Genomic DNA, 19072 nt, shown 5'->3' on the forward strand with positions numbered 1-19072 from the left:
ATGTTTACAGAAAGGGTTGTTTGCAGCTATAAAATCCTCTTTTCTCTCCTAAACAAGGCTGAGTGGAGCCATTTACAAACCCCTGAATGTTCATCGGGGGAGAGGGGAACATCTGTTCTCTCCAGGAGTTTTCAGTGATCTTCTCGAACAAATTAACTAAAATGGGTGCTTTCTAATTAAATTAGCACTCGATTGGAATGGTTTGCATTGGTGCACTTGCTTACAATTAGCGCGGGGAGGCCAGTTAGGCTCCAGCACAGGCTATTTAACTGGAAGGTGAAATATGGAAAAGCCCATTACCTGGAAACGGGTGTTGGAGGGGTAGGGGAGCCCCTGCTCCCTCCAGCTCTGCCCTCCTGGATGGAGAACACAACAAGGATGCCACCAAGCCCACCCTTCCCAGCTGGGATGCCTGGCTGGAAGCAGTTTGCTCTCCCTGTGCTGCATGGACAGGCTTTTTGGAGGGTGCTCAGAAAGCACCAGTGGCCTCAAACTACCACTCTGACCCCAAACTACAAGGCTCCTCTTGCAGGTTGGGAACCCTCCCAACTGAAGAATAACAGCGGGCTCTGCTCCACACATGCAGACCGCATCACTCCTTTTCCAGTTCCTCTTTTCTATATTCCAAGGCCAGAGGCTGCAGACCCCCACTGAGACCCCACAAACTGATACTGTTGCCCACACTTGTCCTTAAACGTCATCTCCAAACCCACACTCCATCCCTCCTGCACAGAGAGCCTGTGTTTTTATTTAATTCCTCCTGCATCTACCAGTCTTAAAAGGGAATTTTCTTAAATTGTAACCATTTAACCAAGCAATTCAGCTCACTCTGTAATAATAACCTGTCCTCCTCCTTATTTACTACCCCACCAATTTGTGTGTCACCTTCAGGCTTTACAAGCAGAAACCCAATATTATCCTGGGTATGAAATCCACAGCGGGGAAGGCGCAGACCCCCAAGCCCCACTGCAGACCCCAGCTACTACCTAGAGCTACGCAGACTCATCCTGACCACCTGCTCAGCTCAAAACAGCACTTCAAGCTCATAAACACCAGTTCTGGTGATGTGGCCACCATAGAGCATTTGGTCCTTCAGCAGCACCTAAGCCCCACCCTGTGCTCTTTCGGGATGACGGCTCACTAGTGGCTTGGGCGCCTTCTCTCCCATTAGGTTATGGGGGTCCCCAGCTTCTGCTGTGCCTGAGCCTCTTTGTTTGTGTGTTGAGATGATTACCATGTGTGTTGATGTGTGTTGAGATTAATTACCAACTGCAACACAGCGCCAAGCATGGGCAAACTCAGGCACTGAAGAGCATTCTCATGCCCAGACTCACCACACTGCATCCCTTTGGCAGGGAAATTGCTTCATCATCAGATGATTTTACAGCCATCTGCAATTCCTGCCTGGTTTGCCTTTCCTCTGATCTTCTGGCATCTGCTTTCCCGATGCCAGTGTTCCCTGGGCAAAGGAGAAGGAGCATGGAGGGATGCATGCCCCAGCCCCATACACACCAGCTCCCCACAGCCTTCCTCCCAACACCCCTGGACTGAACCAGCTCCTTCTACTCATCCTCCCACCCAAAACACCTGAAATCATCCTCCCTTGAATGTGCAAACCGGAGTTAAGAGGAAAAGGATGTCCTCGCTGCCAGGATGATGCCTCTGCCCTCTCGACCGAGTTACTCCAGGCTGCCAAGTGCAATCCAGGGCATTTTGACAGCTTTTTTGTCCACAGATTAATTGCTCCATCTTCACCACAGAGATAAAAAAACCGATTAAGCCACTGCTTTGGGAGTGCTTCCCTGGCTGCATCACTGAGATCAAAAGGGAGTTGAACCAGAGCCAAGGAGAGGGAAGAAGGGAGGCACGCAGGGGAAGAAATCCCTGGAAAGGGAAGTGGAGAACTTCACCCCATGCCACGGAGAGGAGCCATTCCCAGCCAGAACGGTCCCTTGCTGTCTCCGCCGCACTGTGATTCGACAGCACACTCACTTGCCTGTGACTTCAGGAATATGTGGCTAATCCCGAGAATTTTCCTTCCCACACCATTAAGGCATCTCAGACCTCCCTGGCTTGAAGCATTCCGTGTTCAAGCCTGGCACTGCCTTGCAAATCCTTGGTACCTGCTTACGGACAACCATGCAAATGCCCCAGCCTGGCTTTCAGTACTGAATTCATCCCTTCTCCCCATGGGATCCTGTTCCAACTGCATACTCAGTCAGAGGTGGCACGGGACAGAAGACAGAGAGGGATGCTCCAGCCCTTTGGTTCATACTGAGCCAAGGATTTCATCATTACTGCCACAAAATATTCTGTTTTCTGAGCCAGATGCTGCCTCCCTTTTCACGAAGGTGCTCAGGAGATGCAGCTGCTGTACATCCCTCCAGTGAAGGACAGGAGATGAAAAGGAAAGCTTGAAGTATCACCTGGCCAAAAACCTCCCACCCAGCACTGGGAAGGACCAGACATGATTTCTGCCTTGGCACCTCCATCACCTCTGCTCCTGCGGACGCATCCCTGCAGTGCCCCAAAGTGCTGGATTTTCCAGTGTCAGAGCTGATTTAGGAGAGGAAGAAGCAAGGAAAATGTTGGAGAAGCAGAAATGTAGCTAACGTCCACCATGAGCCACTCTGGAGAAACAAAGACGTTTCTTCTCATTACTTCAGCTACCTCCCCCTGCTTTTATTCCCACAGTCAGTTCCGTTTCAAACAATTGAAACATTTCCCTGAATTTTTTCAAAAATATAAAATGTTGAAGCAGATGCTGTTTGTTCTCACATGTCGGAGTTTTTAAGAAGTTTTGCTCATCCTAAAACAGCCTTTTCCAAAAATGTTACTGATTTACAAACCCTCTTCCCCCATCTTTTAGCAAAAGAATAAAGCAGATCATCTCAGATTAACATGGCTCTTCCTCTGAACTTGCAACCTGCAAACACGTCACCCCACCTCCCACCAGGGGTGTTTTTATTTTTAAGCTTTGAAGCTATTTCACCCTGGGAAATATGTGTGATGAACAGTCCAGAGGTCCTTCTGTGGGTCCAGCAGCAAGGCAGAGCATCACTACACCCCTCTGAAACACCCTTCTACCAGAGACTGCTGCAGGTCCGTCATTGGAATGAGACTGGATTCATCATCAGATAATTTAAAGGATAAGGAAGAAGGGGACAATGATAAAAGATGGGGACAAAATCCTACTGCGTGGTTTCAGGAGCAGAGCCAGGGACATGTGCCCTTGTGTGCAGAGAGACACAAGTCCTGATTGCCATCCCACTTTGGGCTCCCATGGCTTGGCATCTCACAAGGTACATGGATCTCACCAAAACCCACTGAGAGCAGTTGGGAAATAACTCTCCCGCACGGTGAATCAGAGCAGCTCAGAGCATGCGTCAGCAAAACCAGAGCAAGCACTTCCTACCTGGCTCATCCTCTGGCTCGTCCTCATCCTTCTCCACTTTGCAGCCCTCGTCCCTGGGGGATGCTGAGGACTGGAGGGAGATGAAGGACGGCAGCTTTTGCAGCCAGTTGGTTGGCGAAGTGTCTGTCTCTTTCCAAAACTTAACTTCTTGCTCCGCACTGGAGGGTCCGGGCATTTCCCCATCATCACAGAGCTGAGCTGGATCATTCCTGAAGGAGGCACAGGGGAAAATTAATACAGAAAAATAAAACGATCCCACTTGGCAATGATGGGCATGGCATCACGTGCAATGGAAGAGGCTGGGATAACCACCAGAGCCACACATGAAGGCTCCCTGGGCTCCATCCCAAGCTGCTCTGTATCTCTAAATTCCCAGAAGCTGGCTTGGATTTAGACAGAGTTTCTCACCCTCCAGCTGGATTCCCTGCCCCGCACTTCCCTGCAAGGTTTCCAGTTCTCAGGTGTGCTTGTGGAGGTGATGGGCTGTTTGGGTGCCGGCTGGGCTAAGCAAGCAGAGAGGAGGGGAGATGGAGGGCATGGGTAGCAGGGATGGCTTGGAGATGTCCTGCTGGGCTTGGCTTAGCCCCAACCCTGCCACCCTCCTCCCAGCCCAGCGAATATGACACTTCAACTCATTCGACATCTCTGATGACGGTGCCAATAAAGGAAAAAAAAAACCCCTCCTGAGCAGCTTCCAAGCTTGGGTGTGCTCCCTTCCTAGCAGAGGATGCCAGGAGCCGGCCCCAGGACAGGAGGAGGGTGCCCCCCCACTGCTCAGCCCTGGGCTTATGCCTCCTTACCTAAAAAAGAGCAAGGAGCTATTTCATACCTCATTCACACTGGGGACGTGAGCTCTGCGTCATTCCAAGGCTCTTCTGTCACCCGGAATAAGTTCAGAGAGCCCGCTGAGTGCTTGTCCCCCTCTGCTACCTTACAAGGCAGGACCAGGATGAGGCTCAGGACTGGGCAAGAGCATGGACCAGACCAGCACGGCTCCCAGGTCCCTCCATTGCCATTCCACCTTCACCCCCACATCCTGCTGCAAATTGCCACAGAGGAGCCAAGCATCCAGGCTGGTGTTTTCTCTTCCTGCTAACCAGGACTTCTGGATTTCATTTTTTAAAGCCAGATTTCAACTTGGCTTTAATTTTAATTGCATTGGGATGTAGTCATTCTACAGGCAGAGCTCAGGGGTGAGGGCAGAAGAAGGCAAGAATGTGCCAAGTTTGAGAAGATCTGTTTCCCTGTGAGGACGAGGACCAACGTGTTCATCATCAGTCTGTGGCTCCATCCCAGATCCCAGCATCCAAAAGTACCACAGAGAGCTCAGAGAGCTTCCAAGGATTAACCAAGGACCCAGCCCAGCATCAAATAGTTTTACAAAGCCTATTGTATCTTCATGTCTGTCCCCATCTCTGCTTCTTCAGGCAGTGAGTCCAGCCCTGATGGCAAGCCCCTCCATGCCACACCAAGAGCTCAGCTCTGCTCTCTGCCATCAAGAAGAGGAAGAGGGATGATGGTTTCCAGTTTCTCACAGAGCTATGGATAAACTGTACCTGGTTTTGGCAGTAGGGTCTCCATCAGGGCTCCTCCACCTCCCAGGAGGAAGGTCTACAAAAGCCTCAAAGAGACCTGGAGGTGCCAAAGCACTGGGCAGCACATTTCTAAGGGTGAAGATAGCTACACTCCAACGGCACACATCAGGTAGCAAGATGCAAGCTATCTTACCTTTTCTCTCCATTAGCTCTGCCTGGGGACCTCTCCCTTGAGCATGGACCCTGCCCAACCCCGTTACTCTACAAAGAAGGCACCACGATGACCCACATCATCAACATCTTAAAACAAACCAGCACACAGATGGATACACACCTGGAAGAGGAAATGTTTTTGAGCAGGCTAGGAAGAAAGCTGTTTAAGAACAGCAAAGTGAATTTCTTCTGCTCTCTCCTACCTGCCTGTCTCCTCCCAGACTCGTCTCCACTTGGAGGGGGGGTCACTGCGCTCCCCATCTTCTGCCTCTTTTGGGTGGCGTTTCTTCTGTGGGTGCAGCAGCTTGCACCGGGCACCACTGGGGCAGACTCCTTTCTTGGCAAAGTCAGGGCAAACTAGCGTGTGCTTCTTCTTGCACTGCAAGGGAAAAAGAGAGTGATGTTGGGAAAAGCAGTGAAACCTCTGCAGGGAGCACAGGTTCCCTTCAGGGCTCCTTCAGATGGCACCAACATGTTGCTAAAGAGAAGGATGTATTGATACTTCCTTCTCAGTATCAAAATACCACTCCATTCCAAAATACTATTAAAAATAATACTCTCCTCTGGGAGACACTACACACTCACCCACAGCTTTCCAAGCGCCCGATTTTATGGAACCAAACCTCTAAAGTCTTAACAGCAATGATCAGCCCCCAAGGGGGTGATGCTGGGAGGTTCCAAAGAGGTTAACTGGGCTGGAGAAGCTGGGTTTGGAGAAGACACAAGGTTTTCTTGTCCCAGACATGCTTGGCAATTGAGGAGGAGCAGGGAAGACCAGGCATGAAAGACCTTCCTTTTAGGACTTATTTTGGGATTGCTGCCTGGACCACCCTCTGGACGAAGGTGGCTGAGGGCTGGAGCTCAACCCGCTCTGCTCACGGCTTGGAAATGAGATTTGCTGATGCTCGTCTGACCAAAGAAGCTTAGCATGGCCATGGCATAGGGCTGGCAAAACCAGGGCACCATGATGTTCACCACTAAAAGTGCTTCTGCACTCCCAGCCCAGCGTTTCAGGAGCTCCCTGCAGCAATGCTCACAGCTGTCCCTGCAGCCACCAGCTGTGCTAGTGGGATGGAGATGTCAACAGTGCTCCACAGCTTCCCCTGCACAAGGCTTTCTGCTGTGGAACAGCACTTTTTGGCAGTGGGAAAGGCAGGAAGAAACGCAGGCAGGGCAGAGGAGACATCTTCAGATCTGATTTCTGTCTGGGTGGCTGAGAACGTTGGTGGGGGGAGGGAGAAAGAACAGCTTTTCTCTAATCTCTAACTGTTCCAAACACCATGACAGAACACCCAGCAATCCAGAGAGCTTGTCCCAGTGTATCCCAAGGGATGCAGGGTGGCAGCAGGTCCTGGAGCCCTGCTCAGCCCCATGATGCCCTGGGTGGACCCATTCCCACCCAGGGTGCTCTCTCCCATCCCAGCCAGCTTGGCTTTTGCAGGAAGCACAGGCATGCACCACGTCATGATACCCATGGAGAGAGGCAATCCAAGACACACGGCGCAACAAAGGGTTCACAACATCAGCATCCATTCCCCTGTTGACAGTCTCCACGAGCAAAGATGCAGTCTGCTTTTTCCCCACATGGGTCCTCCCACACTTGGATGCCCATGCTGCAAATCTCCCTGCTACAGGGTAGCACAGTTGCTCAAATTTTGCACAGGTTTGGGGCAAAACAAGACAAACCCAGGGGAACAGAAACACAGTGAGGGTTTTAGCATGATCATTCTCACCTGTTTATAAAAATGCATCTTCCCAACAATGTGGGATGTAGGCAAGCTCTTGCCCTTTTAATGCAACCTGACTCTGGGGGCACGGGAGCAGCTCCCCATGCTGACCTTTGGGATTAAGCAGCAGCCCTGCTGAGCTGTGGGAGCTTCTCTTTAAAAGGGCAGAAAGGTTCAGCAGCTCTGCTGCCTGGGGCCGATCACTGAAGTCAGCAGCAGAGCAAGGAGCTTGTCTGCTGGAGGTTGGGGATGGCATTGAGCAGCAGGAGGGCTGGGGATCCAGATGGACGCATGGCCATTGTCTCGATGGGGGGCACGGTGCAGTGACAGCACCGCTTTTCCAATAAAAATTCATTAAACCCACAGTTTACGACTTTCCTCCTCAATTTGAAGGACCTTCAATGGTAAGTAAGTCTACAAGCCAATGGGCAACCTGAAACTAGAGTGATCTCTAAACAGTGCCCAGGGTCTGCCATTATTCCAAAATCCTGTTTCATAGAAACAGAATCACAGAATGGTTTGGGTTGGAAGTGATCTTTCAAGATCATCTAGTCCAACCCCACTGCCATGGGCAGGGACACCTTCCACTAGATCAGGTCACTCAAAGCCCCATTCAGTTTTCCAGGGATGGGGCATCCACAGCTTCTCTGGGCAACCTGGCCCAGCGTCTCACCACCCTCACCAGAAAACATTCATTTCCTATGTCCAATCTAAACCTACCCTCTTTTAGTTTAAAATCATTGCCCCTTGTGCTATCACTACAGGCCCTGGTAAAAACTCTCCGTCTTTTTTATCAGCCCCCTTTAGGTATTGGCAGGCTGCTCTAAGGTCTCCCTCCCGGAGCCTTCTCTTTTCCAGGCTGAACAACCCCAGCTCTCTCAGCCTGTCTTCATAGGAGAGATGCTCCAGCCCTCGGACCAGCTCCGTGTCCCTCCCCCGGCCCCGCTCCAGCAGGTCCCTGCCTGGCTTGTGCTGGGGACCCCCGAGCTGGGTGCAGTGCCCCAGGGGGGTCTCACCTGAGTGGAGCAGAGGGGCAGAATCCCCTCCCTAGACCTGTTGGCCACATTGCTTCAGATGCAGCCCAGGAGACTGTTTGCTCTCTTCCGCTCACGGACAAGCACTGGAAAAGCATCACTAGAGACTAGAGCATCCCAGCCATGCAGGCAAGGCCAGCTCCTGCCTGCCCCGAGCTAGCAGTAGCATTGATGCTTATTTTGGGTATGCCATTCCAGAGCGGGTATGGGAAAACCATCACATTCAGCACAGAAAGCTTGTGTTTAAGCAGCCATTCCCTTGCAAATCACCTAGAAATTTGAATCAAGCAGAGGTTTGGGAGAACAGCTTTCACTTTCCTCTACCTTCTTCCCAACTCGTGCTGGTCTGGCCACCTCCACCTGCAGACGGGCTATGGCCCGGATCAAGAATAAATGCTTGCAAAAGACAGCGACAAGACAGCTTTCAAGGGCAGTCCTTGTCATGAAAAATAATGAGCAGAGAAGCAAACCCCTCAACCTGATAACTGCTTTAAAAGTAAGTGAAACAAAATCAGGGGAGAGAAAAACTAAAGGCATGGCCTGTTGAGGATTGAAGGCTAGGATGAACCCAGGGGCTGCTGCCAGGTGATGGAGAGATGGAAAGGCTGAAAGCCACATTGGCGCGGTGCCAGCTGAGACCATCTACATGGAGAAAACCTGCAACCGCTTGTGGTTTATCTTCTCATTCCCCTTTTCCCCACATTCTCTGCCCAAAGCCATTCTTTATTGAATGGGCAGTGATGGATGATAATGCCTGCCTAAAACTTATACGACTCCGGTGGCACAGGACAGGCAGAACTGCTGAGCTCACTTTGACAGGGCAAGTGGATCCCAAGGGAAGCATGAGCAAAACCTCAGGATTTCAGGTTCCGTACAGTGTCAGGCAGCAAAACAGTGAGGGATGGGCTCTTGGGCTGTGTGATCATGTTTCTGACTGGCATCAACGCAAAGTAATTCCCATATCGTTCTTATAGCTGGGGCCAGCTCTAGTTCAACGGCACCAGTCCCATGTGATGGCTAGCTGGCCTGATGGTATATCAGATCTACTGCATGCTGGAAGGCTTCTAGTCCACCACCACCTCTGGGTCTCCATCCTTGTGATGATGGTGACACCCTGAAAGCCTCCTATTAATTATGAACCCACCTGATGCTGATTATTGCTATTCATTGTCAGGGCAGCAGCTCTTCAGAGCCTCAAGGATGCGAGATCTGCTTCTGTAGAGTAGTTTCCAGGACAAAATGGACTTGAAAGGAGAAGAGAAGGAAAAAAAGAGCCCTGGTCTCAAAAAGCCACATGGATGCTTCACCCTTGCAGCTGGTGGTGATGCTGCTATGCCGAGGAATGATGCTATTTTGGGGAAAAGCCAAGAAACATGGCTGTTTCTTCCAAGCAGGGCACCCAAGGGACCAGTTACAAATCCCTGCGGGAGGGATGGTGCTGTGGTCCTGGCTGGGTGCCAGGATCAGGATATGGCACCTCCCCAGTGCTCTCACCAGCACCAACCTCCAAGTCAATCACTGTACCAGACCATGTTTATTGGCTCCATGGCAAAAAGATACTTAATAAAGAAAACAAACCGTGTGCGACTAATCCCAGGGCCATGTCCCCAGCTCCGGTTTCTAATGGCTTTTCCACGCCGCTCCCAGAGCTCGGCCTTTCTTCCGTAACGCCCCGTGCATCGTCGCTGTTTCAGGGCTGGGATGATGAGGCTGGGATCACCTCCCTGCTGGGCTCAGTGGTTGGAAAAGCCCCTTCTGTTTATTTATGGCCACTGTTCTGCTCTTGCCCTGCATGCCAGAGCAAACATGCTGGGGCTGGGTTGCTGTAAGGTGGTTTGCTGCGCACTGTGTGTCAGCCAGGGTGAAGCCCATGCTGGGGTGGCGGGCATGACCTCGTGCTGGGGGCTATCTGATCCCTTCCACCTGTTGGGGTGGCTAATTATACCCCCATGGGATCCCTGCCAGCCCACAGGTTGGATCATAAAAAGAGAAAAAAACCTCTGATCCCTTCCAAGAGAGACAACGGAAAACCCACAGCAGTTCTAAAAAGCCCTGGGGATAAACCTCCCCGGCTCCATCGGGTGCTGATGAAGATGTCATCATCCCACTGATGTCGTCCCCATCCTGGTCTCCTCACTCTGGGGTTCCCCCCACAGCCTGCCTGGAGGAGACCGGCAGCGGTGCCCAGCGCTGGGACAGTGCCCGGCTGGCAGCCCCCGTGGTCGGGACTCCTCCCTGGCTGCCAAGGCAGCTTTGGGTGAAATTCAAGGTGCTGTTAACGACTTACAAAGCCTTAAATGGCCCAACAGGCCCCGAAGTGCATGGGGAGCGGAACAGGGATGAGGGGGTTTTGCAGGGCACAGCCTTCTTTAGCATGGACCTGGCAAAGAAGGAGGCAGCAACTGAAAGGTCCCAGCTCAGCCCTGGGAATGACGTTAATTAACATTTTCCACGAACGAGCTTGGCAGGAAGCAGCAGAGGGCAGAAGGCAAAGCTGGGTTACTGGGCCAACTAACAACCACCCACTGACCTTACAGGGTGGGGATGACCAGCCTGGCATTTCCAGCTCTGCTCTACCAGCAGTTTGCCCAAGTTGAACTTCTTTAATATCTCCAGGCTTGTCTCACCCCCTGCTTGATTGCTACTTTTCCAGCACCAGTCAACAGCAGGTGACAAGGGACCAGCAGACAGACAAGAGATGGCAAAGTGCTGGAGCATCTTCCTATCTCCTTGGACTTGTGTCTATCTCTCCATCCACCATGACGGACCCGAGTCCAGCTCCTTCCTGGAAACCCAGCACAATGTGGTGACAAAAGCACCAAGCAGACCTTCTGGGGAAGGGGAGCATTAAAAGCACAAGTTAATCCCCAAAACACAAGTGCCTCAACTCAAGTACTTTCTATTTTTTAAAGCACATCCATGCAGCTTCACTGGAACTATTACAGGTAGCCTCGCCGCCAAGTGCAGGATTAAGCGAGTGGATTGATGTCAGGCTGTTTTAATGTCCCTCTTACCCACCATGTCTCAGTGCTAAGCAGCTGTTGGGAAGCTATCGCTGGAGGTGGTGGAGCTGTTTTCTGACACCGCTCTGAACTGACAGCCAGTAAATAGCTTTTTTTTCATGGCTTTTTTATAATTGGGTGCAGACGGAAGCAGCCTTAAAAAAAAATATCCAGCTCCCTGTCATTAAAACCTGGAGGACAATACGTCCAAACATCATCCAGGCTGTGGAATAATGATGGAGAAATTTAGCCAACACAATTATCCTAAGGAATTTGCTCCAAAATGAGTTTCTGCCCTCAAAATAGTTTGGTGATCTGAGCTAAATGCTTGCAGGGAAGCGATGACTTCTGATGGCCTTCTCCAAGTGCTCATTAGTATCTGGGATCTACCAAATGCTCCCTAGCATCTACTGCAAAGCCATGAACCCTCTCCCCTGGTATTTGCAGGCAATAAAACAGCATTTGAGCTAAAATACCTCCGGAGCTGGAGTAAGAATGGGATGGTATTTCTAAACTCACTGGGAAGAGGCAGAAAAATAGCTGCAGGAGACTTAAGTGGCCAAGAAAAAGCCTTGTCCCTGCAGCATCCATTCCTCCAGCATGGTCCAGCCCAAACTGAAATGGCCTAATGGATGGGGCTCTCTTTTGCATCCCTTCTCTGCCACCTCTTGCCATCTTCCTCTAAGTTCCCGTCAGCTGTTACTTCTCATCTTTCTTCTCCATGGTTTGGACATGTTACTTCCTCTGTAATTGAAATTTCCCACATAGCAAAATGATGTCAAAGAGCACTGCATCTCTCCAGCATGCACGTAAGCAACACCTCCAGGTTTCAGCTCCAAGCAGGAGCAGAGGTACCATAACTGAGCATTTTGGGGTTTTTTATTTTTTATTTAAACATACTATCTTATTTGGGAGTTGCTTCCTGTCAGGTCTTGCTCCAGCTCCCTGCGACTGGTGAGCACCTTGCTTGGAGTCACACTGGCCAGAAGTTGGATTTTCCAGGGTTGGTTTCTGACCGTGTCCTGAATCAGCTTGGAGGACAGCCACAGAACTCGTAACAACGCCTGAAGACAGTGTAAGCCAAAATATAAATAAAAGAAACAAGGCAAGCCAAGAGGGTGGAGGGGAAGACCAGCCAGTGCAGCCCTACTCCAATCCCGAATCACCCAGGACCAGCTGAACCACCACAAAAGCCAAGTCACAGAAATAAGGAGGAATCAACAAATCATAGAATGGGTTGGGTTGGGAGGGACCTTCAAAGTTCATCTAGTCCAAATCCCCTGCCATAGGCAGGGACATCTTCAACTAGATCAGGTTGCTCAAAGCCCCATCCAACTTGATGTTGAACACTTCCAGGGATGGAGCATCCACAACTTCTCTGGGCAACCTGCTCCAGTGTCTCATCACCCTTGCTGGAAAAAAAGTTTGCCCTTATATCCTATCTAAAGCTACTCTCTTTCAGTTTAAAACCATTCATTACTCTTTGTTCTGGTAAAAAAGTTTCTCTCCATCTTTCTTATAAGTCCTCTTTTTATACTGAAAGGCTGCAAGATGGTCTCCCCAGGCTAAACAACCCCAACTTTCTTAGCCTTTCCTCATACCAGAGGGGTTCCAGCTCTCAGACCATTTCCATGGCCTCCTCTGGCCCTGCTCCAACAGGACCCTGTCTGGCTTGTGCTGGGGACCCCAGGGATGGACACAGTGCTCTGGGGTGTTCTCACCAGAGTGGAGCAGAGGGGAAAAATCCCCTCCCTAGACCCACTGGTCACACTGCTTTGGATGCAGCCCAAGATACACTTGGCTTTCTGGGCTGCAAGAGCACATTGCCAGCCAGCTCATGTCCCATTTTTCATCGACCAGCAACCACAGATCTTTCTCTGCAGGGCTGCTCTCAATCTGTTCTCCACCCAGCCTGTATTTGTGCTTGAGATTGCTCCAACCCAGGTGCAGGACCCTTGTGCTTGGCCTCATTGAGCTTCATGAGGTTCACATGGGTGCACTCCTTAGGCGGGACAAGACCCCTCTGGATGGCCTCCCTTCCCTCAAGGGAATCAACGGCAGCACTCAGCTTGGTGTCATCTGCAAACTTGCTGAGGGTGCACTCAATCCCACTATGTCATTAATGAAGATATTAAACAGTATTGGTCCCAGTACAGATGCTTGAGGGACACCACTTATTACTGGCTTCCACTTGGACATAGAGCCATTGACTATAACTCTTTGGATATGTCCATCCAGAAGTTGAATCCCCAACCTGGCATTCACTGCAGTATGGCAATATCTACAGCATTCAATCACTCCCCACACCACTTTGTTGAAGAACCCCATTTCCATGACCCTCAAAATCTCATCCATCACACCCCAAAGCCAAGATGGAGCCAATTTCACATGGGGAACCCATTGACAGTGATCACCAACCCCAAATCATCACTGTCAGGGGTGGAGCAAGCCAGATATCCACCAGACATCCCCTACAGTGTCATCTGCATGAGGTATGACAGGGGCTCCACCACGTGCATGATTCCAGGTGGCTCATGGAAGGTGCCAGCCACTGCTCTCAGGCTGCAGAGACTGTCCAACAACAGAGAACAGATGGGAACAAAGGGAGACTCCAGCACGGGAAGCAAAGACAAAATCTGCTCTTTGTGTTCACTTGTACAGAAGTTCGGGTTGAAATCAAGAACTCCCTGCCTCATCAGCATATTCCCACTTTATAGCCATGATTCAGTGACTGCTTTTCCCCTGAACTTTCCTAATTTTCATGTTTTGCGATGCACCTCCTTCTACAGAGATATTAAAGTGCAAGAGAGAAAATCACACCCCGGTATTTATATAGGCACTATTATCAACTAGCCGAGACTACCAAGCAGTTCAAGTTTGCCCTGATAAGCAACGTCTTTAATGTAAGCATCTGAATGCTGTTGAAGATACTACAGCTAAATTAAAGTAGCAATAAGAACTCTCATTATGCCATTACAGAGTACGGTAAATAAAATGCAACTGGAAACCTACAAAGATTTCTGCACTGATACATGGGTAGGATTGGACACGGAAGAAGCCTGATTAGTTTTAAACCTCTGCAATCCAGCAAGTGTTTTCAACGGAAAGCTCCCATCGCCAGTACCAAGATTTACCCCTTACTATCAGCAGCACAACCATCACTGCCCAGAGGAGATGCACAAGGACTTGATGTCCCCAGCAAGCCAACGGGATGCTCCCAGTCAGTCAGATTTCAGCCTGCTCAAATCCAGCCTGGCCACCACTCGTGATCTTATGAGCAGACCCACTACCAAGCCTACCCACCTTTTTTTTTTTTTTTTAGTAAAGATTTTACTTACTAATCAGTGTGTTGACTGATGACTTCTGCTACACATTATAGGAAAAAAAACAAACCAAGCAGGCAACTCTAGCACCCAGGAAACATCTGTCAACCACAGCCAAAATTAAAAATAAACAAAATGAAGTTGCTTTTGTAGTTGATTTTCATACAGCTGCAGTGGACCATAAAAGAGCTATCAAAGGCAGTGCTCTTCATCAGCTATTTCTGAACAATGGGAGAAGGTAAGCCACAAATACCTTATCCCAGAGAAGGGGCTGCCCTGTTGCCCAGGAGTTATGTCCAGTGTCTCCCAGACATGACTGCAAGCAACAAAAATCAGCAGGAGAGGTGAGGACCACTCAGCACACCAGGAACCTGCAGCTGGAACAGGTGGACACTGCTACAGATATGCCTAAAGTATCACTAAAAACTCCTGGCAAGTAGACCCAACGAGACTTGGGTCAAAATGAAGGTGAGGGAGCCATAACCAGGTAGTTCTCCAAGCCGTGCCTGCTTCAGCACCAGGAAAAAGGATGCTGATGCATCCACCTGGCAAACTCCTCTCCTCTTTCCCCCCCTGCAAACCTATTGACATCTTACCTGATAAAGCCTGGAGAGGGTTCATAACCTCTAAAACCAGCCCTATACAAAGCTTCATGCACACAACCAGCATTTCTGTAGCTGTGAGGGCATTTCTACCACCTGCCCTCCATCTGAGCCCAAAACAGCTGCATCCAAGACAGAGATAAATTTCAATCTTAAATGGCTTTTTCCCACACAGGACTGAGAGAAGGGGCAGGAGAAGCTGCCAAGATGTTTTCATGCAACACCTCCTCATCATACCCTGTCCTGCTGGAAGTGTATACAATGGGTCATCTCTTAAAAAGAAGCAATTTGCTGATGTCCAGACCCTAATGCCCAACCTTCATGAATGCAGGTGGTTAAATCTGTTTGACTCTTCTAATAGGAGCCGGAGCATGGTGTGTCTGCTGACATGGAAGCTGATGCAGGGTATCAGGTCTCAGCAAGCCCATCCTCATGTAGGTCACCTTTAAAGATCTCACCGAGATGGAAAAGTGATAAGTCTCTGAGCAGCAAAATCATGCAAGTCTTTCTCCTCTTCCTCTTCTCCATCCTTTGATCAGCTCACTCATTTCATGGATTTACGGCCTTAATGAACATCAGCTCCAGCTTCCTCCTGGGCAGCCCCTCCTCATGTTCAGAGGCCCATTGATCACATCGCTGTTTCCCCATGGCCTCTCTGTTCCAGTCCAGTCAGATCCTGCACACCTATAAGATCCTGTCCTCCCCTACCCAACACCATTAGTGTGTCCTGCAGCCATCACCTCTCTCTGAATCAAAGGGTAGAAGAAACTGGAAGCAGTTCTGATAGAATCATAAAAGGAGTAAGATGGAGGTATGACCAAAATATAGAAATTTTGGGATGTCTCAAAGCTTAGACTTCTCTGTATCCCTCCCCATGCTAATAACAAGAGGTGAGGTTTTATATTAAGACTTCTTGCACTTCAAGCAGCCCCCCTGGTAGCTGGACACGGAGGAGCTTCTCAGCTTGACTGCATCTAATTCAGCATAACAAAGTCATGGAGTTTGGAGATGAGCACTTTGAGCCAGGAAACCTGCTCCTGCCACAGGTGGCTGTCTCCAAGTATCAGCCCTGGGGTGATCTGAAAGAAAAATCATCTGCATTTGAAACCTCTTAGTCAGTCCGAAATGAAAAGCATGCACGAAACCATCTGTATGTGAAGGAGCTTCTTAAGGTCTCACACAGTATTTGAAGGGTCTCCAGGAGAGGAGCAAATCTTTGCTGACCCACTGATGTGATGGTGAAGACCTACAGGAACAAGGCTGCCACCCAGAAAACTGACCTGGAAGAAACTCAGCTCCAAAACATCTCTCATAGAATCATTTAGGTTGGAAAAGACCTTTAAGATCATTGGGTCCAACCGTTAGCCCAGGACTGCCAAGCCCACCGCTAAACCACATCCCTAAGCACCATATCTATGCATTTTCTGAAAGTTTCCAGGGATGGTGATACCACTACTTCCCTGGGCAGCCTGTTCCAATGCCTGATAACCCTTTCAGTGAAGAAATTTCTCATAATATCCAATCTAAACCCCACCCCTGCACAACTTAAGGCTATTTCCTCTTGTCCTGTCGCTTGTTACTTGGGACAACAGACTGACCCCACCTGCCTACAACCTCCTTGCCGGGAGCTGTAGAGAATGATAAGGTCTCCCCTGAGCCTCCTTTTCTCCAGGCTAAACTCCCCCAGTTCCTCATCAGACTTGTGATCCAGACCTTTCACCAGTTTCACTGCCCATCTCCGGACAACACTCCAGCACCTCAATGTCTTTCTGGTAGTGAGGGGCCCAAAACTGAACCCAGGATTCAAGGTGCTAATATCTCAGTGCTAGCACACCTGGAGGGAAAGGAGAGGGCTGTTTGTAAAGTTGAGGTGCTTCCCTTCACAACCCCCAACACATCTAAAACCTCTCCCACAGCCCCTCTGGCCATAGCCAGTACCAGTTTTGGAGGGATGAGATCAAGGAGCAGCCTGGGCCTTCAGGATTTCCACAACCAGAAGATGTTGAACAACCCTCAAGGGACTTTTCATCCAGAGATTTGTCCACATGCTTCTCCTCTAAGGGAGATGTTGGAGCTCTGAAATGGCAGCAGTGAGCACAGAGCAGCTCACATCCCACCACTAGCCCAACCACAGCAGCGGCAACCTCAGGAAGAAGGAGCACAACTGATCACAGCAGCAGCATGGAGAAGCAAGAAATCATTCTTAAAGGATTTATATGCAGCTTAAAAATTCATGGTGATTCTTATACTTGCTAGACTCAAGAAGCTTCTACCATTAAGCACCTCCAAGCTTTTTGCTGTCACAAGTCTCTCAATGCTGCAGGAAAAGGACAGCCAGTGTCCTTCAACTCCCCACCATATGTGACAGGTGCTGTGGTGGCCACCATGACCACCTGGGACAGAAGTTCAGGATGATCAGCAGGCTGGAACACCTCTCCTAGGAAGAAGGGCTGAGAGAGCTGAGGTTGGAGAAGCCTGGAGAAGAGGAGGCTCTGGGAGGACCTTATTGTGGTCTTTCAGTATGGAAAGGGGGATTATAAGAAAGATGAAGAAAGACATTTTACCGGGGCCTGTAGTGACTGGAAAAGGGGAAACAGTTTTAAACTGAAAGAGGGCAGGTTCAGGCTGGACATCAAGGAAGAAATTTTTTCCTGTGAGGGTAGAGAGACACCAGCACAGGTTGCCCAGAGCAGCTGTGCATGCCCCATCCCTGGGAGTGTTCAAGGTCAGGTTGGACAGGGCCTTGAGGGACCTGATCTAGTGGGACATGTCCCTGCTTATTGCAGGGGGATTGGACTAGATGATGTTTAAAAATCCCTTCCAAGCCAAACTATTCTATGACTCAATGAAAGATGGGGGTGGAGTGCAATTACAGACCTGGGAATCGGCCAACAGCTACCTGGATGAATGTGCACAGGTAGGTCCCCAATGATTGTGTGTGCTCAAGGGAAAGTCAACCTGCTGGGAGTCAACCTGGGACCAAAGGAGGGGGAATAAAGACCCAGAAAGACCAACACCTGATGGCTGTTGGCTGTGAGGAAAGAAAAAAGCTGTTTTACCCAGCAAGCAACAAAAAACAGCTGAGAACACGCAATATGAACAGCATTGATCTTCACCTTTCTGTGATAACGGATTAAGGGGAACAAGGACCTCTCTGCCACTCTCCATTGCAAACTGAGCACTGGATAATGAAGAGAAAATCCCAAAGACATTTAACTGTTTGCTGCTACTAACACAGTTCATGTGGCTTTTCTTAAAAAAAAAAAAAAGTGTTAGATTTAAGTATCAGACACATAAGTTTATGGTGGGAACATGCTAAACTTCCACCAGAAAAGGAGAAAATAACCAACCAAGCACATCATCAGACTACAGAAACACAAACAAGAACAAGGCGTCAGCTAAGAAAAAGTCCCAATGTTTGAATTTTCTACAGAAGAATCAAGCAGCTGCCACTGTGAAAAACACCACAATCCACCTGGGGGAGGAAAATTATTTTTCTAAGGAAGCGGCACTTCCTCAGGCAGCACATGCTAACTAGACCTGCCTTCGTTAGCATGAGCTTTGCCAACAGTGTACATGGGTAAGGTGTAAGTCAGAGCTCTGGTGAAAGGCTGTTGGCCAAGCAACTCAGCAGGACTGAAAAGATGGATTTTAGGAGATGGATGGGCAGTTCCAGTGCAGGTCAACCATGAGCATCCTTGCTGTGGTGGCAGTCAAGCTTCAATTGTCAGGAACTGGGCTGGTCGTGCTGGTTGGGGTCCCCAGGAGCAATGAGTTGCCAGCAAACACTGGAGCACAGAGTCCCCGCTTACCCATGATTTATTCCAGTACATAAATATATCACAGTAGCCTCGATGTTTAATCTCAGTGTCTTACTGTTTAACAGTTCCCACGGGGGAACAATTTACCCACAGGCTTCACAGCAGCTGATGGAAACAATATGAAGATAGGTATTTAATGCGGCACACTCGCTAATGTACACCATGGGGAAAAGCTTATTTAATACAAAACAATTTTACAGATGCAGCAGTTAGAGGAGACTGGGCTGACTTGCTTGCCTTTGCTCTGACAAAGCTTGCCTTTGCTGCAAGGGCTGGAGGACGCACCAAAACTGACCCTTGCCACAATTCTTACACATACAGTTTATTCCCCAATAAGCCATGTTTTGTGCCCATGAAGCAAATCTCAAGGCACCTGCTCATTGGTGTTGCCTATGGATGT

The 19072-nt window shown here is 49.5% G+C and overlaps 1 protein-coding gene across 1 annotated transcript in view; it reads right to left on the reverse strand.

The window, feature by feature from the left end:
* ZC3H3 (zinc finger CCCH-type containing 3) overlaps positions 1-19072 on the reverse strand; it is a 186707-nt gene that overhangs the window by 10700 nt on the left and 156935 nt on the right. Inside the window, exons 10-11 of the mRNA XM_055703962.1 lie at positions 5367-5542; positions 3416-3624 (exon numbers count right to left, since the gene is read on the reverse strand). Of these exons, the coding sequence (XP_055559937.1) occupies positions 3416-3624; positions 5367-5542 (385 nt within the window). The remainder of the gene's footprint in view (positions 1-3415; positions 3625-5366; positions 5543-19072) is intronic.

The sequence above is a fragment of the Falco cherrug genome, chromosome 3 (genome assembly GCF_023634085.1).
Source record: "Falco cherrug isolate bFalChe1 chromosome 3, bFalChe1.pri, whole genome shotgun sequence".
Classification (NCBI taxonomy): domain Eukaryota; kingdom Metazoa; phylum Chordata; class Aves; order Falconiformes; family Falconidae; genus Falco; species Falco cherrug.